The sequence below is a fragment of the Pecten maximus genome, chromosome 13 (genome assembly GCF_902652985.1).
Source record: "Pecten maximus chromosome 13, xPecMax1.1, whole genome shotgun sequence".
Classification (NCBI taxonomy): Eukaryota; Metazoa; Mollusca; class Bivalvia; order Pectinida; family Pectinidae; genus Pecten; species Pecten maximus.
In genome coordinates this window covers 12,013,897-12,036,852 of record NC_047027.1, presented here as the reverse complement: position 1 = coordinate 12,036,852, position 22,956 = coordinate 12,013,897, and the positions used below count along the sequence as shown (strand labels likewise).

The following is a 22,956-nucleotide window of genomic DNA, read 5'->3' as shown; positions in this document are numbered from 1 at the left end:
GGTTCGCCTTATAAACAGGTAATGGGCCGACATATTTAAAGTGCAATTATACTGAAATGTCATTCCTGGACACCCCGCCTAGTTACGGTATACGGACGTCATTTAAAACAGCAACAAGGACAGACTTTATCAACTTTACATTGAAATGGTGTTTTTCTAAATTAATCTAAATAACAGAGGGACGACAGGCGCTTGGCCTCCCGTTTTTAGTATATTTTGTTAGAAAATGATAGACGATATTTAGTAGTACTCAGGTATGGGATCCTGATGACATGCTACTCAAGTCTGATATATAATACATGAACAGGGGTTGTCTACATATAAAAGCCGAGTCTCAGTGGATCAAGGGAAGATGATTTCAGCCCCAGGAGCACATGTCAATTAGGCATTACGTTAATGATGTATTGACATGTAGGTGACACAGTGAACAAACTACGAGTTCGTAATTGATATTTCGTCTGTTCTAGCAGTCAATCATAATTTGAAACCTATTTTGAGGTAAATAGCGTTCCTGGCGCCAAGGTTAACTTGTTTGGTAAATAATTCACATAATGGAAGTGTTCAGCTGATCTCACTAAATACAGTCATTTGCCTGGTGCAAAGGTTGTTGGAATAGTTCGATAATACTCTACATGGCAATTAATATTGGGATATTCATCAACAATTTATTCATCAAAGTTCGTCTTCCATAGTTCAGAGTTATCCGCAAGGATGTCCAGTTAAGAATATGCTGAACGAAGGTAAGTTACATGTATGACATTCGCTTGTTGTACTTAATCGTTGCGAACGTTATTTATTTATTTTTTTGCTATTCCGATTACTAAAATCATAACCACGTAGATAACAGAAAAAAGCGTTGAAGTACCAGATAGTGGTGTGTGTGTGTGTGTGTGTGAGAGAGAGAGAGAGAGAGAGAGAGAGAGAGAGAGAGAGAGAGAGAGATCCACAACATTTCTCCTTTAACGTTTATTTGAAGTATTTGTTTCTAGATGCTATAATTTTATGTCTTTTTAAAACCCTTTCAATAATCTTTCTTTTGTCGAATTTATCAATTATCAAGGCTTGCACATGCGTACAGGTTATGGCATTATCAATATGATATATAGATATTCTGTTTAGGTAATAATATACATTTGGATTAAGGATTCACTTAGGCTTTTGAGAATGTGACTTTACTCATATTTCAACAATTTTTGTACTGTGGATGTCGTCGATGATGCAAACGACGCTCACTCAGTCAGACACCTGGTCTTATTCTACATCGTATATTTTCAAGCACCTCTGTGGAAATCTATATTCTTTGTGAATAATTTTCGCATCCTCCTGCAAAAATAAGAGAAGACGCTTCACGTCGATACCGCTAGGTGTAACGGACTATCCCGTCTCTAGGGGTGTCAGAGTGAAAGATATTCAGTTAAAATCACACCGTGGAATGTCTATTGCGGGTTGTAATACGAGCTGGTCGACACTGGTGGGAATGCTGGATTCCCTGCGGGTAGGGCGTAAGAATTGTACCTGCTGCCCCCATTGCATGATCGTAAGAGGAGAATAAATTTTGGATCTGATCTTTTCTCTTCTTTCTGAACAACTTTCTTCTTCCTAATGTCTCCCTTGACAATGCCTCACTTTTGGTCTTAAGTTGAGCGTTCGCCCCTGGCCAAGACATACCTGAGTCTTTAAAAATGGTAGTTGCTACTCCTGCTTAGCGCACAGCATTTTTGGAGTGGGACGACTGGTTGGCCCGTTGTCAGTATAATGTAACCGGTAGGAGTGTCCTGTTGGGTGTCTTCGGCAGTATGCTTCAGTGAGGTAGCACTATAAATCGGCAAAAGTTCCGGCCTATCACAATGAGACATAACACGTACATACCGCAGCCTCCCAAAACACACATACGCACTCACCACACGCATGCATATCGCAAACACGAGAGGGCGTCCTTAAATAAACTTAGCTGTTAATAGGGCGTCAAACAAATAAAACCAAACCAAACGGAATGCTGGGCCCGTGATTACAGTTACGTAAACTAGCCTCCTCAGTTCTGATTACCAGGTAGGACGTAAGAATTATACATACTAGTCACATTGCATGATAGTAAAAGGCGACTAAATTTGGTATATCATCTTTTCTTTTTTCACAGCTTTCTTCTTCCTAATGTCTTCTTTGACAGTGACTGACTTAGCCTTAAGTTACACGTTCACCACTGTAAAGAAGGCTTTGTGATCCATCCCTGGTCGAGACATACTAGAATTTTTAAACATTGTAGTTCATACTTCTGCTTAGCGCTCTGTACATTGTATTTTGGGAGTGGGACGACTGGTTTGCCCGTTGTCAGACTGGGTGGGGTGTCCTGCTGGGTGTTTTCGGCAGTATGCTTCAGTGAGGTAACACTATAAATGCAAACGTTCCGGACTCTCATACGCAGATTTGACACGAACATACCGCAGCCTCCCAAAAACACAAATACGCACTCACACACACGCATGCATATCGCAAACACGGGAGGCCGTCCTTGAATAAGCTGTTGATAGGACGTTAAACAATGATAGATCAAACCAAACCTAAATTTGTACTTAGGTAGTTGGGTCATGTCTTGCTCTATACGAAATCTGATGTTAGAGTTAATGCTATTTAACATTAAATACGTTTAAAGTCTTCTATAATGTAAATAGAAACAGACTTTTGAAACTTTTTTGCTGGTGGAGTCAGAGGAAAAGAATTCAGTATTTTGAATTCTTTATTCTTTATGAGATTTAAAATCCCGTGTTAGGTACAATTCTGATGTATCGTTTTTGTCTATGTTCACGGGGCCTAATACTTGGGGAAAGTTTATCACATTTTCTTCACTCAATGTACGTCAATGACTGACTTTCAAAAAGACTTCAATTGATATAGCGACAAACGGCAATTGAATATTGATTCAGAGAAATAAGAAATGTGGATTTCGATTTGGTAACAGGTTACATGCTAGCGCAAATTATCAGTTGTAAAACATCATTTATATTTAGAAAATTAGTATCGTAATAGTCAAAGGGTAAATAGGTTACTACAACAAAAAGCAACTATTAGTAGATTACCAGGACCATCGATCTTATCCCCAGTTACACCTGGTCATTTGCTACCTGTACTCAACAGAAAGGTCCACTCCAGTTTGTTTAGCACGGTCTAGATGTCAACCTTAGCTGATCATGTCTCCTTCAATCCAGTTTGTTAGCACGGTTTAAGTGACAACCTTAGCTCATCATGCCTCCTTCAACCCAGTTTGTTAGCACGGTCTAGATGTCAACCTTAGCTGATCATGTCTCCTTCAACCCAGTTTGTTAGCACGGTTTAAGTGACAACCTTAGCTCATCATGCCTCCTTCAATCCAGTTTGTTAGCACGGTCTAGGTGTCAACCTTAGCTGATCATGTCTCCTTCAATCCAGTTTGTTACCACGGTCTAGGTGTCAACCTTAGCTGATCATGTCTCCTTCAATCCAGTTTGTTAGCACGGTCTAGATGTCAACCTTAGCTCATCATGTATCCTTCAATCCAGTTTGTTAGCACGGTCTAGGTGTCAACCTTAGCTCATCATGCCTCCTTCAATCCAGTTTGTTAGCACGGTCTAGATGTCAACCTTAGCTGATCATGTCTCCTTCAATCCAGTTTGTTAGCACGGTCTAGTTATCAACCTTAGCTCATCATGTCTCCTTCAACCCAGTTTGTTAGCACGGTCTAGATGTCAACCTTAGCTCATCATGCCTCCTTCAACCCAGTTTGTTAGCACGGTCTAGGTGTCAACCTTAGCTCATCATGTCTCCTTCAATCCAGTTTGTTAGCACGGTCTAGGTGTCAACCTTAGCTGATCATGTCTCCTTCAATCCAGTTTGTTAGCACGGTTTAAGTGACAACCTTAGCTGATCATGTCTCCTTCAATCCAGTTTGTTAGCACGGTCTAGGTGTCAACGTTAGCTCATCATGTCTCCTTCAACCCAGTTTGTTTAGCACGGTCTAGGTGTCAACCTTAGCTGATCATGTCTCCTTCAATCCAGTTTGTTAGCACGGTTTAAGTGACAACCTTAGCTCATCATGCCTCCTTCAACCCAGTTTGTTAGCACGGTCTAGATGTCAACCTTAGCTGATCATGTCTCCTTCAATCCAGTTTGTTAGCACGGTCTAGGTGTCAACCTTAGCTGATCATGTCTCCTTCAATCCAGTTTGTTAGCACGGTCTAGGTGTCAACCTTAGCCCATCATGTCTCCTTCAATCCAGTTTGTTAGCACGGTCTAGGTGTCAACCTTAGCTCATCATGTCTCCTTCAATCCAGTTTGTTAGCACGGTCTAGGTGTCAACCTTAGCCCATCATGTCTCCTTCAATCCAGTTTGTTTAGCACGGTCTAGGTGTCAACCTTAGCTGATCATGTCTCCTTCAATCCAGTTTGTTAGCACGGTCTAGATGTCAACCTTAGCCCATCATGTCTCCTTCAACCCAGTTTGTTAGCACGGTCTAGGTGTCAACCTTAGCTCCTCATGTCTCCTTCAATCCAGTTTGTTAGCACGGTCTAGATGTCAACCTTAGCTGATCATGTCTCCTTCAATCCAGTTTGTTAGCACGGTCTAGATGTCAACCTGAGCTCATCATGTCTCCTTCAATCCAGTTTGTTAGCACGGTCTAGGTGTCAACCTTAGCTCCTCATGTCTCCTTCAATCCAGTTTGTTAGCACGGTCTAGGTGTCAACCTTAGCTGATCATGCCTCCTTCAATCCAGTTTGTTAGCACGGTCTAGATGTCAACCTTAGCTCATCATGTCTCCTTCAATCCAGTTTGTTAGCACGGTCTAGGTGTCAACCTTAGCTCATCATGTCTCCTTCAATCCAGTTTGTTAGCACGGTCTAGGTGTCAACCTTAGCTCATCATGTCTCCTTTAATCCAGTTTGTTAGCACGGTCTAGATGTCAACCTTAGCTCATCATGTCTCCTTCAATCCAGTTTGTTGGCACGGTCTAGGTATCAACCTTAGCTGATCATGTCTCCTTCAAACCAATTTGTTAGCACGGTCTAGGTGTCAACCTTAGCCCATCATGTCTCCTTCAATCCAGTTTGTTAGCACGGTCTAGGTGTCAACCTTAGCCCATCATGTCTCCTTCAATCCAGTTTGTTAGCACGGTCTAGGTGTCAACCTTAGCCCATCATGTCTCCTTCAATCCAGTTTGTTAGCACGGTCTAGGTGTCAACCTTAGCCCATCATGCCTCCTTCAATCCAGTTTGTTAGCACGGTCTAGGTGTCAACGTTAGCTGATCATGTCTCCTTCAATCCAGTTTGTTAGCACGGTCTAGGTGTCAACGTTAGCTCATCATATCATGTCTCCTTCAATCCAGTTTGTTTAGCACGGTCTAGGTGTCAACCTTAGCCCATCATGTCTCCTTCAATCCAGTTTGTTTAGCACGGTCTAGGTGTCAACGTTAGCTCATCATATCATGTCTCCTTCAATCCAGTTTGTTTAGCACGGTCTAGGTGTCAACCTTAGCTGATCATGTCTCCTTCAATCCAGTTTGTTTAGCACGGTCTAGGTGTCAACCTTAGCTGATCATGTCTCCTTCAATCCAGTTTGTTAGCACGGTCTAGGTGTCAACGTTAGCTCGTCATATCATGTCTCCTTCAATCCAGTTTGTTTAGCACGGTCTAGGTGTCAACCTTAGCCCATCATGTCTCCTTCAATCCAGTTTGTTTAGCACGGTCTAGGTGTCAACCTTAGCTGATCATGTCTCCTTCAATCCAGTTTGTTAGCACGGTCTAGGTGTCAACCTTAGCTGATCATGTCTCCTTCAATCCAGTTTGTTAGCACGGTCTAGATGTCAACCTTAGCCCATCATGTCTCCTTCAACCCAGTTTGTTAGCACGGTCTAGGTGTCAACCTTAGCCCATCATGTCTCCTTCAACCCAGTTTGTTAGCACGGTCTAGATGTCAACCTTAGCTGATCATGTCTCCTTCAATCCAGTTTGTTAGCACGGTCTAGATGTCAACCTTAGCTGATCATGTCTCCTTCAATCCAGTTTGTTAGCACGGTCTAGGTGTCAACCTTAGCTCATCATGTCTCCTTCAATCCAGTTTGTTAGCACGGTCTAGGTGTCAACCTTAGCTCATCATGTCTCCTTCAATCCAGTTTGTTAGCACGGTCTAGGTGTCAACCTTAGCTCATCATGTCTCCTTCAATCCAGTTTGTTAGCACATCCAAATGGTGTCAACCTTAGCCCATCATGTCTCCTTCAATCCAGTTTGTTAGCACGGTCTAGGTGTCAACCTTAGCTCATCATGCCTCCTTCAATCCAGTTTGTTAGCACGGTCTAGGTGTCAACCTTAGCTGATCATGTCTCCTTCAATCCAGTTTGTTAGCACGGTCTAGATGTCAACCTTAGCTCATCATGCCTCCTTCAATCCAGTTTGTTAGCACGGTCTAGGTGTCAACCTTAGCTCATCATGTCTCCTTCAATCCAGTTTGTTAGCACGGTCTAGATGTCAACCTTAGCTCATCATGTCTCCTTCAATCCAGTTTGTTAGCACGGTCTAGGTGTCAACCTTAGCTCATCATGTCTCCTTCAATCCAGTTTGTTAGCACGGTCTAGATGTCAACCTTAGCTCATCATGTCTCCTTCAATCCAGTTTGTTAGCACGGTCTAGGTGTCAACCTTAGCTGAACATGTCTCCTTCAATCCAGTTTGTTATCACGGTCTAGATGTCAACCTTAGCTCATCATGTCTCCTTCAATCCAGTTTGTTAGCACGGTCTAGGTGTCAACCTTAGCTCATCATGCCTCCTTCAATCCAGTTTGTTAGCACGGTCTAGGTGTCAACCTTAGCTCCTCATGTCTCCTTCAATCCAGTTTGTTAGCACGGTCTAGGTGTCAACCTTAGCTGATCATGTCTCCTTCAATCCAGTTTGTTAGCACGGTCTAGATGTCAACCTTAGCTGATCATGTCTCCTTCAATCCAGTTTGTTAGCACGGTCTAGATGTCAACCTTAGCTGATCATGTCTCCTTCAATCCAGTTTGTTAGCACGGTCTAGATGTCAACCTTAGCTCATCATGTCTCCTTCAAACCAGTTTGTTAGCACGGTCTAGATGTCAACCTTAGCCCATCATGTCTCCTTTAATCCAGTTTGTTAGCACGGTCTAGGAGTCAACCTTAGCTCATCATGTCTCCTTCAATCCAGTTTGTTAGCACGGTCTAGGTGTCAACCTTAGCTCATCATGTCTCCTTCAATCCAGTTTGTTAGCACGGTCTAGATGTCAACCTTAGCTCATCATGTCTCCTTCAATCCAGTTAGTTAGCACGGTCTAGATGTCAACCTTAGCCCATCATGTCTCCTTTAATCCAGTTTGTTAGCACGGTCTAGATGTCAACCTTAGCCCATCATGTCTCCTTTAATCCAGTTTGTTAGCACGGTCTAGGTGTCAACCTTAGCTGATCATGTCTCCTTCAATCCAGTTTGTTAGCACGGTCTAGATGTCAACCTTAGCCCATCATGTCTCCTTCAATCCAGTTTGTTAGCACGGTCTAGGTGTCAACCTTAGCTCATCATGTCTCCTTCAATCCAGTTTGTTAGCACGGTCTAGGTGTCAACCTTAGCTGATCATGTCTCCTTCAATCCAGTTTGTTAGCACGGTCTAGGTGTCAACCTTAGCTGATCATGTCTCCTTCAATCCAGTTTGTTAGCACGGTCTAGGTGTCAACCTTAGCCCATCATGTCTCCTTCAATCCAGTTTGTTAGCACGGTCTAGGTGTCAACCTTAGCTCATCATGTCTCCTTCAATCCAGTTTGTTAGCACGGTCTAGGTGTCAACCTTAGCTCATCATGTCTCCTTCAATCCAGTTTGTTAGCACGGTCTAGATGTCAACCTTAGCTGATTATGTCTCCTTCAATCCAGTTTGTTAGCACGGTCTAGATGTCAACCTTAGCTCATCATGTCTCCTTCAATCCAGTTTGTTAGCACGGTCTAGGTGTCAACGTTAGCTGATGATGTCTCCTTCAATCCAGTTTGTTAGCACGGTCTAGATGTCAACCTTAGCTCATCATGCCTCCTTCAATCCAGTTTGTTAGCACGGTCTAGGTGTCAACCTTAGCTCATCATGTCTCCTTCAATCCAGTTTGTTAGCACGGTCTAGATGTCAACCTTAGCTCATCATGTCTCCTTCAATCCAGTTTGTTAGCACGGTCTAGGTGTCAACCTTAGCTCATCATGTCTCCTTCAATCCAGTTTGTTAGCACGGTCTAGATGTCAACCTTAGCTCATCATGTCTCCTTCAATCCAGTTTGTTAGCACGGTCTAGGTGTCAACCTTAGCCCATCATGTCTCCTTCAATCCAGTTTGTTAGCACGGTCTAGATGTCAACCTTAGCTCCTCATGTCTCCTTCAATCCAGTTTGTTAGCACGGTCTAGGTGTCAACCTTAGCTCATCATGCCTCCTTCAATCCAGTTTGTTAGCACGGTCTAGGTGTCAACCTTAGCTCCTCATGTCTCCTTCAATCCAGTTTGTTAGCACGGTCTAGGTGTCAACCTTAGCTGATCATGTCTCCTTCAATCCAGTTTGTTAGCACGGTCTAGATGTCAACCTTAGCTGATCATGTCTCCTTCAATCCAGTTTGTTAGCACGGTCTAGATGTCAACCTTAGCTGATCATGTCTCCTTCAATCCAGTTTGTTAGCACGGTCTAGGTGTCAACCTTAGCTCATCATGTCTCCTTCAATCCAGTTTGTTAGCACGGTCTAGGTGTCAACCTTAGCTCATCATGCCTCCTTCAATCCAGTTTGTTAGCACGGTCTAGGTGTCAACCTTAGCTCATCGTGTCTCCTTCAATCCAGTTTGTTAGCACGGTCTAGATGTCAACCTTAGCTGATCATGTCTCCTTCAATCCAGTTTGTTAGCACGGTCTAGGTGTCAACCTTAGCTGATCATGTCTCCTTCAATCCAGTTTGTTATCACGGTCTAGATGTCAACCTTAGCTCATCATGTCTCCTTCAATCCAGTTTGTTAGCACGGTCTAGGTGTCAACCTTAGCTGATCATGTCTCCTTCAATTCAGTTTGTTAGCACGGTCTAGATGTCAACCTTAGCTCATCATGTCTCCTTCAATCCAGTTCGTTAGCACGGTCTAGGTGTCAACCTTAGCCCATCATGTCTCCTTCAATCCAGTTTGTTAGCACGGTCTAGATGTCAACCTTAGCTCCTCATGTCTCCTTCAATCCAGTTTGTTAGCACGGTCTAGGTGTCAACCTTAGCTCATCATGCCTCCTTCAATCCAGTTTGTTAGCACGGTCTAGGTGTCAACCTTAGCTCCTCATGTCTCCTTCAATCCAGTTTGTTAGCACGGTCTAGGTGTCAACCTTAGCCCATCATGTCTCCTTCAATCCAGTTTGTTTAGCACGGTCTAGGTGTCAACCTTAGCTGATCATGTCTCCTTCAATCCAGTTTGTTAGCACGGTCTAGGTGTCAACCTTAGCTGATCATGTCTCCTTCAATCCAGTTTGTTAGCACGGTCTAGATGTCAACCTTAGCCCATCATGTCTCCTTCAACCCAGTTTGTTAGCACGGTCTAGGTGTCAACCTTAGCTCCTCATGTCTCCTTCAATCCAGTTTGTTAGCACGGTCTAGATGTCAACCTTAGCTGATCATGTCTCCTTCAATCCAGTTTGTTAGCACGGTCTAGATGTCAACCTTAGCTGATCATGTCTCCTTCAATCCAGTTTGTTAGCACGGTCTAGGTGTCAACCTTAGCTCATCATGTCTCCTTCAATCCAGTTTGTTAGCACGGTCTAGGTGTCAACCTTAGCTCATCATGTCTCCTTCAATCCAGTTTGTTAGCACGGTCTAGATGTCAACCTTAGCCCATCATGTCTCCTTCAATCCAGTTTGTTAGCACGGTCTAGGTGTCAACCTTAGCTCATCATGTCTCCTTTAATCCAGTTTGTTAGCACGGTCTAGATGTCAACCTTAGCTCATCATGTCTCCTTCAATCCAGTTTGTTGGCACGGTCTAGGTGTCAACCTTAGCTGATCATGTCTCCTTCAATCCAATTTGTTAGCACGGTCTAGGTGTCAACCTTAGCCCATCATGTCTCCTTCAATCCAGTTTGTTAGCACGGTCTAGGTGTCAACCTTAGCCCATCATGTCTCCTTCAATCCAGTTTGTTAGCACGGTCTAGGTGTCAACCTTAGCCCATCATGTCTCCTTCAATCCAGTTTGTTAGCACGGTCTAGGTGTCAACCTTAGCCCATCATGCCTCCTTCAATCCAGTTTGTTAGCACGGTCTAGGTGTCAACGTTAGCTGATCATGTCTCCTTCAATCCAGTTTGTTAGCACGGTCTAGGTGTCAACGTTAGCTCATCATATCATGTCTCCTTCAATCCAGTTTGTTTAGCACGGTCTAGGTGTCAACCTTAGCCCATCATGTCTCCTTCAATCCAGTTTGTTTAGCACGGTCTAGGTGTCAACGTTAGCTCATCATATCATGTCTCCTTCAATCCAGTTTGTTTAGCACGGTCTAGGTGTCAACCTTAGCTGATCATGTCTCCTTCAATCCAGTTTGTTTAGCACGGTCTAGGTGTCAACCTTAGCTGATCATGTCTCCTTTAATTCAGTTTGTTAGCACGGTCTAGATGTCAACCTTAGCTCATCATGTCTCCTTCAATCCAGTTTGTTAGCACGGTCTAGGTGTCAACCTTAGCCCATCATGTCTCCTTCAATCCAGTTTGTTAGCACGGTCTAGATGTCAACCTTAGCTCCTCATGTCTCCTTCAATCCAGTTTGTTAGCACGGTCTAGGTGTCAACCTTAGCTCATCATGCCTCCTTCAATCCAGTTTGTTAGCACGGTCTAGGTGTCAACCTTAGCTCCTCATGTCTCCTTCAATCCAGTTTGTTAGCACGGTCTAGGTGTCAACCTTAGCTGATCATGTCTCCTTCAATCCAGTTTGTTAGCACGGTCTAGATGTCAACCTTAGCTGATCATGTCTCCTTCAATCCAGTTTGTTAGCACGGTCTAGATGTCAACCTTAGCTGATCATGTCTCCTTCAATCCAGTTTGTTAGCACGGTCTAGGTGTCAACCTTAGCTCATCATGTCTCCTTCAATCCAGTTTGTTAGCACGGTCTAGGTGTCAACCTTAGCTCATCATGCCTCCTTCAATCCAGTTTGTTAGCACGGTCTAGGTGTCAACCTTAGCTCATCGTGTCTCCTTCAATCCAGTTTGTTAGCACGGTCTAGATGTCAACCTTAGCTGATCATGTCTCCTTCAATCCAGTTTGTTAGCACGGTCTAGGTGTCAACCTTAGCTGATCATGTCTCCTTCAATCCAGTTTGTTATCACGGTCTAGATGTCAACCTTAGCTCATCATGTCTCCTTCAATCCAGTTTGTTAGCACGGTCTAGGTGTCAACCTTAGCTGATCATGTCTCCTTCAATTCAGTTTGTTAGCACGGTCTAGATGTCAACCTTAGCTCATCATGTCTCCTTCAATCCAGTTCGTTAGCACGGTCTAGGTGTCAACCTTAGCCCATCATGTCTCCTTCAATCCAGTTTGTTAGCACGGTCTAGATGTCAACCTTAGCTCCTCATGTCTCCTTCAATCCAGTTTGTTAGCACGGTCTAGGTGTCAACCTTAGCTCATCATGCCTCCTTCAATCCAGTTTGTTAGCACGGTCTAGGTGTCAACCTTAGCTCCTCATGTCTCCTTCAATCCAGTTTGTTAGCACGGTCTAGGTGTCAACCTTAGCCCATCATGTCTCCTTCAATCCAGTTTGTTTAGCACGGTCTAGGTGTCAACCTTAGCTGATCATGTCTCCTTCAATCCAGTTTGTTAGCACGGTCTAGGTGTCAACCTTAGCTGATCATGTCTCCTTCAATCCAGTTTGTTAGCACGGTCTAGATGTCAACCTTAGCCCATCATGTCTCCTTCAACCCAGTTTGTTAGCACGGTCTAGGTGTCAACCTTAGCTCCTCATGTCTCCTTCAATCCAGTTTGTTAGCACGGTCTAGATGTCAACCTTAGCTGATCATGTCTCCTTCAATCCAGTTTGTTAGCACGGTCTAGATGTCAACCTTAGCTGATCATGTCTCCTTCAATCCAGTTTGTTAGCACGGTCTAGGTGTCAACCTTAGCTCATCATGTCTCCTTCAATCCAGTTTGTTAGCACGGTCTAGGTGTCAACCTTAGCTCATCATGTCTCCTTCAATCCAGTTTGTTAGCACGGTCTAGATGTCAACCTTAGCCCATCATGTCTCCTTCAATCCAGTTTGTTAGCACGGTCTAGGTGTCAACCTTAGCTCATCATGTCTCCTTTAATCCAGTTTGTTAGCACGGTCTAGATGTCAACCTTAGCTCATCATGTCTCCTTCAATCCAGTTTGTTGGCACGGTCTAGGTGTCAACCTTAGCTGATCATGTCTCCTTCAATCCAATTTGTTAGCACGGTCTAGGTGTCAACCTTAGCCCATCATGTCTCCTTCAATCCAGTTTGTTAGCACGGTCTAGGTGTCAACCTTAGCCCATCATGTCTCCTTCAATCCAGTTTGTTAGCACGGTCTAGGTGTCAACCTTAGCCCATCATGTCTCCTTCAATCCAGTTTGTTAGCACGGTCTAGGTGTCAACCTTAGCCCATCATGCCTCCTTCAATCCAGTTTGTTAGCACGGTCTAGGTGTCAACGTTAGCTGATCATGTCTCCTTCAATCCAGTTTGTTAGCACGGTCTAGGTGTCAACGTTAGCTCATCATATCATGTCTCCTTCAATCCAGTTTGTTTAGCACGGTCTAGGTGTCAACCTTAGCCCATCATGTCTCCTTCAATCCAGTTTGTTTAGCACGGTCTAGGTGTCAACGTTAGCTCATCATATCATGTCTCCTTCAATCCAGTTTGTTTAGCACGGTCTAGGTGTCAACCTTAGCTGATCATGTCTCCTTCAATCCAGTTTGTTTAGCACGGTCTAGGTGTCAACCTTAGCTGATCATGTCTCCTTCAATCCAGTTTGTTAGCACGGTCTAGGTGTCAACGTTAGCTCGTCATATCATGTCTCCTTCAATCCAGGTTGTTTAGCACGGTCTAGGTGTCAACCTTAGCCCATCATGTCTCCTTCAATCCAGTTTGTTTAGCACGGTCTAGGTGTCAACCTTAGCTGATCATGTCTCCTTCAATCCAGTTTGTTAGCACGGTCTAGGTGTCAACCTTAGCTGATCATGTCTCCTTCAATCCAGTTTGTTAGCACGGTCTAGATGTCAACCTTAGCCCATCATGTCTCCTTCAACCCAGTTTGTTAGCACGGTCTAGGTGTCAACCTTAGCCTATCATGTCTCCTTCAACCCAGTTTGTTAGCACGGTCTAGATGTCAACCTTAGCTCATCATGTCTCCTTCAATCCAGTTTGTTAGCACGGTCTAGATGTCAACCTTAGCTGATCATGTCTCCTTCAATCCAGTTTGTTAGCACGGTCTAGATGTCAACCTTAGCTCATCATGTCTCCTTCAATCCAGTTTGTTAGCACGGTCTAGGTGTCAACCTTAGCTCATCATGTCTCCTTCAATCCAGTTTGTTAGCACGGTCTAGGTGTCAACCTTAGCTGATCATGTCTCCTTCAATCCAGTTTGTTAGCACGGTCTAGATGTCAACCTTAGCTCATCATGTCTCCTTCAATCCAGTTTGTTAGCACGGTCTAGATGTCAACCTTAGCCCATCATGTCTCCTTCAATCCAGTTTGTTAGCACGGTCTAGGTGTCAACCTTAGCTCATCATGTCTCCTTCAACCCAGTTTGTTAGCACGGTCTAGGTGTCAACCTTAGCTGATCATGTCTCCTTCAATCCAGTTTGTTAGCACGGTCTAGGTGTCAACCTTAGCTCATCATGTCTCCTTCAATCCAGTTTGTTAGCACGGTCTAGATGTCAACCTTAGCTCATCATGTCTCCTTCCCTTTGATTTATAATACATGGGTACATGTTAACCTCCAGGCTTACCTATATTTTTGTGGTCGATACATAGATACGTGTTTGACATCACCAATATATAATACATTGGTACGTGTTTGACTACACCAAAGTATAATATCTTGGTACGTGTTTGACTACACCAAAGTATAATACATTGGTACGTGTTTGACTACACCAAAGTATAATACATTAGTACGTGTTTGACTACACCAAAGTATAATACATTGGTACGTGTTTGTCTACACCGAAGTATAATACATTGGTACGTGTTTGACTACACCAAAGTATAATACACGGTTACGTGTTTGACTACACCAAAGTATAATGCATTGGTACGTGTTTGACTACACCAAAGTATAATACATTGGTACGTGTTTGACTACACCAAAGTATAATACATTGGTACGTGTTTGACTACACCAAAGTATAATATATTGGTACGTGTTTGACTACACCAAAGTATAATACATTGATACGTGTTTGTCTACACCAAAGTATAATACATTGGTACGTGTTTGACTACACCAAAGTATAATACATTGGTACGTGTTTGACTACACCAAAGTATAATACACGGTTACGTGTTTGATTACACCAAAGTATAATACATTGATACGTGTTTGACTACACCAAAGTATAATGCATTGGTACGTGTTTGACTACACCAAAGTATAATACATTGGTACGTGTTTGGCTACACCAAAGTATAATACATTGGTACGTGTTTGACTACACCAAAGTATAATACATTGGTACGTGTTTGACTACACCAAAGTATAATACATTGGTACGTGTTTGACTACACCAAAGTATAATACACTGTTACGTGTTTGACTACACCAAAGTATAATACATTAGTACCTGTTTGACTACACCAAAGTATAATACATTGGTACGTGTTTGACTCCACCAAAGTATAATACATTGGTACGTGTTTGTCTACACAAAGTATAATACATTAGTACGTGTTTGTCTACACAAAGTATAATACATTAGTACGTGTTTGTCTACACAAAATATAATACATTAGTACGTGTTTGACTACACCAATATATAATACACGGTTACGTGTTTGACTACACCAAAATATAATACATTAGTACGTGTTTGTCTAAACCAAAGTATAATACACGGTTACGTGTTTGACTACACCAAAGTATAATACATTGGTACGTGTTTGACTACACCAAAGTATAATACATTGGTACGTGTTTGACTACACCAAAGTATAATACATTAGTACGTGTTTGACTACACCAAAGTATAATACATTAGTACGTGTTTGACTACACCAAAGTATAATACATTAGTACGTGTTTGACTACACCAAAGTATAATACATTAGTACGTGTTTGACTACACCAAAGTATAATACATTGATACGTGTTTGACTACACCAAAGTATAATACATTAGTACGTGTTTGACTACACCAAAGTATAATACATTGATACGTGTTTGATTCCACCAAAGTATAATACACGGTTACGTTTTTGACTACACCAAAGTATAATACATTGGTACGCGTTTGACTACACCAAAGTATAATACATTGGTACGTGTTTGACTACACCAAAGTATAATACATGGATACGTGTTTGACTACACCGAAGTATAATACATTAGTACGTGTTTGACTACACCAAAGTATAATACATTGGTACGCGTTTGACTACACCAAAGTATAATACATTGGTACGTGTTTGACTACACCAAAGTATAATACATGGATACGTGTTTGACTACACCGAAGTATAATACATTAGTACGTGTTTGACTACACCGAAGTATAATACATTGGTACGTGTTTGACTACACCAAAGTATAATACATTGGTACGCGTTTGACTACACCAAAGTATAATACATTGGTACGTGTTTGACTACACCAAAGTATAATACATGGATACGTGTTTGACTACACCAAAGTATAATACATTGGTACGTGTTTGTCTACACCAAAGTATAATACATTGGTACGTGTTTCTTGTAATTATAATATTCTTCCTTGAGTCTTCAGCTCTCAGTAAGGTTGTTGTCCAAGCACAAGATATATTTTTGTTTCTCGTGTTTCCCGTTAATAGAAGAGACCCACTAAAACTGTACAGGGTATGTTTATGAGCAGTAAAGCTTCAATTTAAATAATCAAAGAATTAGATAAAAACATAAAATCAGTTGACACTTTTAGACTTCAGCAATCGTTCATTTAAGTCTTTTATTTACTATCATTTCAGAATCAACTCTACATGGAGGTCGGCATCATCTCCGAAACATCTGTGAAACACAATGACCATCATCTAGCTGCGCTACAGCCATCATCATTTTAAGAGCTTTTTTATTTGACGAACTCTCTTGGAGATCATTCATATCCACATTGGCTTCAATTTCAAGTACACCACGATAATTAACTCGGCTACAGTTTCAAGTAGACCACGATAATTAACTCGGCATGTTATTTTTTATCACATTCAGTATCATATTTGCGCGTTCTGTTAACGGAGTATCGATACGGAATAGGACATTCGTGATTCATCCCGAGTTCAGTGACGTCCTGTACGGGGACGGACTGCTGGGTAACTACACCACGGATACCTTGACGAAGTGTGGAGCCTACTGTGGGACACAGAACTGTCTGTCATTCTCCTACAGTAACGACACAGGAATATGTCGTATACATTCCACGTCACTTCCGTCGTGTGAACCAAAACTTGCAAATCAGAACAGCGCAACGTCACTTCCGTTTTATCGAGAGCAGGACTACCGTAAGTTTATTTGTTTTTTCTTTGCTTAAATCTTCAAAGTTCTGTCAATTTTATGACACAGATTTCAGGTAAAACCAATGTGTAGTCGATATTATGGAACATGCCGTCACTTCCTGTATCAGTTAAATTTTATTTATTTATTTATTTTTAGTTATCTATTTATTTTTCACAAATGTTTTCCATCTTGGAAGAAATGCACATTTCATTTAACATATCCAATAACGTTGTATTTTGTGTTTCGTCTCGCTTTTGGCAGTCAGTACCGTGGATTTGACATGCCCCTGTCTCTGGAATATGAAAAACATCAGTATGACGTACCTAGCATCATTGTCGAGTCCTAGAAGGACGAAATAGCTGTATCTTACATATACAGTGTCTGATTCATATTTCTTACTTTTCACCTTTTAATGGATGATCACGTGATTGTATCTAACAATAACAACCTTCACTCTCCTGTGTTTATAGCGTGTTAACAATTTCTCTGTTTCCATAGTGATATTATCAATAAGATCAATTTGAGTAAGTTTATGACTCTATAGTAGTTGATATCAATTAGTTTCCAGTTTTTTATCAATAAGAGTAAATTTCTGTTTCTGAAGTTGTCGATACCAATTAGCATTAACTTGAAACCATGTATATCAAGTTTGTGATTCTGATGTTGAAACTATTTTGTATATTTATTTTGACATCAAGCTTCTGATTTTGATGTGGTTGATATCAATCAGATTTCAGTTAGTGTCAATTTGATAGCTTGTGATTCTGATGTAGATAATATATCAATATCAATATGATTTACGTTCCTTTTACAATTTAAATCAGATTTATGAAACATAACGTCTCTAACATCATGATATCGGGTTGATTAATAAATAATGATATAAAAAACATCAATCTTACATATATGATATATCGATCTTGCAGAACAACAATTCTGTCCGTGTAGCCTTGATCTAGAGGACGGAAGCTGGACTGTAAGTTACAATGTTTATTGTTTATGAGTAACATCAGGGCCCATGTGTTCAAAAGATGATTAGCCTTATTACTTGTTTAGTGAAGGTCTTATTTCTCCTTTACTTCAAAATCTGAGTGTTTGTACTAAAATAGTCAGGTAGGGAGAGACTGATAATGATTCATTTGACCGGAAACTGTTTTATCATAATTTGAAAATTGTTTTGAAAGTGTGATTAGTTTACTCGCATTTCGAACAACTAGGCCTAAGTAAACATATTACTCGTGAAATATGTATTGGTATGTGTAAATATGAAGAATAAATTATTCATTCAATTAAAATTAAATTAATTAAATAAAGATGCAGTATGTCTGATACTCGCTAGACCAAATAGGATCATAGGCATCATCGTTCCAGGTACAATTTCGAAAATTCCACAGTGAAATAAAAATGTATCTTGATTTTGATTGCCTTGCTTAAGCGTTTCAATGAGGATTCTTCAATACTATTTTAGATACAAACTTATCTTCTCATCAATTGTTATCTAATCGATCATAGAAAAGCATTGGAATGTCATCAACGTCGCTTGAACTTTCGGGTCAATGAAATATTGCTGACGATTTACAGCATTACCTCCCAATGTTATCACATACTATCCTTCAAAACATATCAACAAAACGGTTCGAATCCGGACATCGTGTCTAAATGGCAATCCCTTAAAGTGTATATATAGGTTCTAAAAGGCGTCCAGACAGCATGTCTCAAAAGTTCCCCTTGTGTTTTATTGTAGTATATTACTGCTGGTAACCGTACATATACAGATAAGCTCTAACCTTATTTAGTCGTGTACAGGCTTCATTCTTTTCTCTATCAATAATTAGGATTAATTTGATTAAGATATAAATGAATCTTGGAATCTTGTTCAGTATTACGTTTGTTTACTGTACCTAATTGTTGTTGTCTCTAAAGCGCACTTGTGATTGTGACTAATTTAAGTCGATTTGTTCTTGTGGTAGGTTATACATCAACGATTTGACGGTTCTGTGGACTTCGAGAGGGATTGGGCCAATTATAAAGGCGGATTTGGAAATTCACCAAATGGAGAATTCTGGCTTGGTAAGTTATCATCATTTGAAAACCGCTTTGAAAAACAAAGTGAAATATTTACAGACTTTATATCGAGCCTATTGCAACCGAAGTATGCGAATGGTCAGCATTTTTTATTTAAACATATTTCATTCAGTTAAGATAATTGGATTGAACCTCAAACTGTTGCCTATATCAAAGCTTTCTCTATTTTACATATATTTCTAATAACACCGATGAGAACAAGAGATGGAAGAAAGTGGTATATAAAAACAGACATATATAGAAAAGATCTTAAATAAACGTGCATAAATAACGGTGTAGATTAACCTCTATGTTCATGATACCATTATGTTTGTATGAAAATGGAATTCATAGTGGCATTATTGGTTTCTATCTGACATGTCCATACTATAGGTGTTAGTGGTATGTTCGGATTCTATCTGACATGTCCATACTATAGGTGTTAGTGGTCTGTTCGGATTCTATCTGACATGTCCATACTATAGGTGTTAGTGGTATGTTCGGATTCTATCTGACATGTCCATACTATAGGTGTTAGTGGTCTGTTCGGATTCTATCTGACATGTCCATACTATAGGTGTTAGTGGTATGTTCGGATTCTATCTGACATGTCCATACTATAGGTGTTAGTGGTATGTTCGGATTCTATCTGACATGTCCATACTATAGGTGTTAGTGGTATGTTCGGATTCTATCTGACATGTCCATACTATAGGTGTTAGTGGTATGTTCGGATTCTATCTGACATGTCCATACTATAGGTGTTAGTGGTATGTTCCCGTAAGATTAGTTGGTCACGACTAGTCGCTTTACTACATAAAATCGTAATATCAAAATCAGTCCACACCGACCACTTCACCCCCCCCCCCCCCCCCCCCCGAAGTGTCTCTCAGTCATCCATTTTCTTCATTGTTTTAATTTCTTCATTTGACCTTTTTTTTATCAAAAATACTTATGATATTCTGAAGATAATACTCAAACTTGGCAAAATTTGTTTGCTCACAAATTGTATTCCTTTTATTGTTAAGTGATGAAAGAATTAATAATTCACCGACAAGCCGTAACTTGACCGACATTTGACGTGGCCGTGATCAATTGTCAACATCCGGGAAAAAGAAGTCCCATCAACAATACTTTGAAAATTCAACGCTGAAATGAGTTTCAAAACATTTTTTTTTATTTATTGCTTTTATTCAACTTCCTATCATTGACCGACGATTGTGTGTGGTTGCATGTTTTTAATGGCAAATGACAAACCTGTAGGGTAGACCAATCTATCATACTATTCCAATAAGCCTGTAGGCTTAGTCTACAGTACAGTAACGCAGTGATATTTTCGTTCAGATGAAATGTCTGATCGTTTAACCGTGTCGCCCTATTTATTTATTGTTGGTGTTGAATATATATTTTGTTACAAAATGCAAGAATTTTTTTATTGTTAAGTCCAACTTTTTAACACGACACCGACGACGAGGACTGTCGGATGTAAACACAAGCAGACGACGTTGTAAGAGTTGTCCCCCTTGAATTTAAATTACTCTGCGGGCGTGAATTGCTTTGTAAGATCGATTTATTTATCTTACATAGCAATTAATTGATATATTCTCAATCCTCAATTTCCGTCTCAGATTATCTACAAGCGTGTATTGACACAAATTTAGTAGTGACGTCGTCCAATGTCCTCTTGGAACCGTACGCTTCAGCCATTTATTGCTAGCTTACCTCGTGAAGAAGTTATATATGCACTAATTTACACAATATTAAGTTTAGTTCTTAACAAAATACTTACTTGACGTTAGCATTTTTTTTTTACAGAGGTTGTCGCTAAAATTGCGCCGATCACTCATTTCAAAATCGCGCCGTATAGTTGACGTTCAAGTAACGTCACAAATAGACGCCGTCAATATGGTACCGATTCCCGCGCTTATTAATACGTACGCTGAGCCTTTTTTCACTGCGTATACGCTAATTCATTCGCAGTTAGAGTTTACTAAGCTGAAGAAAGGAGAGATGTAAATATTGGTCTATGTCGGCCATATTATAACTGCGCCGCTTTGCCTGAATGTACGAGTTGTCAGCATGCTCAAAACCGCGCACTTTTCTTGCGTAAATTCTGAATTTTGAATATCTGCAGCGTTCGATATTTACAACGCTTTTGAAATATGTTTATCCATATATAGACATATAAAATCAATAGAAATATATATGTTATGGTCTCAAGCTCAAAATCTGTAAACAAGCTAGAATCAAGTTTGCCCGATGTTGATATAATTTTACACCACTAAGATATAAATGGACTTTCATTAAGACATTTTGTGCAATATAGCAAATCTGTTATATCGCTGTTCACTTCACCTCATCAGTCAATGCCAGAAACAAAAAAGAACAATAATTAAATCAAAAATCAAATTTGTTTGTTATTTGAAGGACTGGAAAACATATACCTGCTTACCAAAGATGGAAGCCAAGCACTTATGGTGGAACTCTTCGATAAGGACGACATCAGAAAGTGTTCCTACTTCAACACATTCTATATAAGTTCTGAGGTAGACAAATATAGACTAACAGTGGACGATTATGTAGGAACTGCAGGTACGAGCTCATTACAAATAATTACAAGTATATTACGCATGTACTATTAGAGCGGCACAATTTAACCAGAGACATATATAGATATATGTCTCCGATTTAACCCATGACAGAGGTTGAACAAAACCCCAAACATTTAGACCGAATTCAATGAATAAATATTCATTCAGCTGAAAGTTTTACATTGTGTTGCGTTTATCTTCAAGGAACAATTAGACAAAATATTGTGAGTGTTTCACAGGGTTTCCAACACAAGGTACTATGTGTATGTATTTCCTACACAAGGTACTATGTGTATGTATTTCCTACACAAGGTACTATGTGTGTGTTTCTGCTAATAACTAAAAATGCAAATGAAACGATAAACTACTATGTATATTTATATTTAAAATGTAATTCATTCTTTAACTGTACACACGATAACTTTACCTAATATTTGTCACAGGTGACAGCATGTCATTCCACAACGGGATGCAGTTCTCTACGACCGACCAGGATAATGATCTTAGGGGATACGGGAGCTGTGTGGCTGCCTTCAATGGTCCTGGCTGGCTCAATGATTGTCTATCTAACAATCTTAACGGTTTATATGGTGTTGTGTCGGGTGCTAATGCCATGTGTTGGCGTGGTTTCCGAAATTTCGCTGGTCTCAAGAAGGCCAAGATGCTGATAAAAGGGAAATTATTATAAACGACGTTTTCGATAGGACCTAAGTTCATACCTGCGAACCGGAAGTTAGATTTATCTTAAATAAACAGACACTACTTCTTTGTCCGTAATATTCCTTTCAATGAGAATGCAATATAAATCTGAGACCTTTTACACTAATTAACAATGTCATCCTGCAAAACAAGAACTACTTTTGAAACCACTACGCATGTGCTGTATCACACTTCCTGTACTTATACTATACGTTGTCAGAGCAGAGACAGAGCAACAATTACAATAGGTGGTGTTACAACTGTCAAATCATCCAGCCGTGTCTAATTAGGGTTTTGGATGGGCGACTGCCGACAGACCTGTGTCTAATTATCACCAGGCGGTCTATGAATAACTAATGTAATTAGTTTGGAAACAGATAAAGATTTCGTTTACTGTCAACGCTTATTAAATTGCTTTTACGTATCTCATCATTCTGTTCTTTCTGTTTATATATAGTTATTTATATAAACGACACTAAAATGCAAATCCTTTTCTTTCCCTTTTTTTTTTTTTTTTGATATATGAATGTGAATTTATGACATGTCGAACAATAACTAAGACACCTTATGTATACAGCGACGGTCAGTTACATTAATGTACATTGTATATGCAGCAGTGGTCAGCCTTATACGGCGGCGGTCAGCCTCATCCAGTGGTGGCCTCATGCTTCATACATCGTTGATGAACCTCAAGCATCACACAACGGCAATCTCAGCCTCGAGCATCATACAGTTGTGGTCAGCCCAGAGGGTCATATAGCGGCAGTCTGCCTGAAGTCTCGTCCAGCGCTGGTCAGCCACAAGCCTCATACAGCGGTGGTCAGCCTCAAGCCTCATACAGCGGTGGTCAGCCTCAAGCCTTATGCAGCGGTGGTCAGTCTGAAGCCTCATACAGCGCTGG

The 22,956-nt window shown here is 40.6% G+C and overlaps 1 protein-coding gene across 1 annotated transcript; it reads left to right on the top strand.

The window, feature by feature from the left end:
* The first annotated feature begins 418 nt into the window (after positions 1 to 418).
* Positions 419 to 22,455, top strand: LOC117341112 (ficolin-2-like). The gene is made up of 6 exons (XM_033902949.1): positions 419 to 740; positions 16,179 to 16,706; positions 17,628 to 17,677; positions 18,672 to 18,771; positions 21,193 to 21,357; positions 21,800 to 22,455. Exons 2-6 carry the CDS (start codon positions 16,394 to 16,396, stop codon positions 22,042 to 22,044), a joined length of 873 nt encoding a protein of 290 aa, XP_033758840.1. The 5' UTR covers positions 419 to 740; positions 16,179 to 16,393; the 3' UTR covers positions 22,045 to 22,455.
* The last annotated feature ends 501 nt before the right edge of the window (positions 22,456 to 22,956 follow it).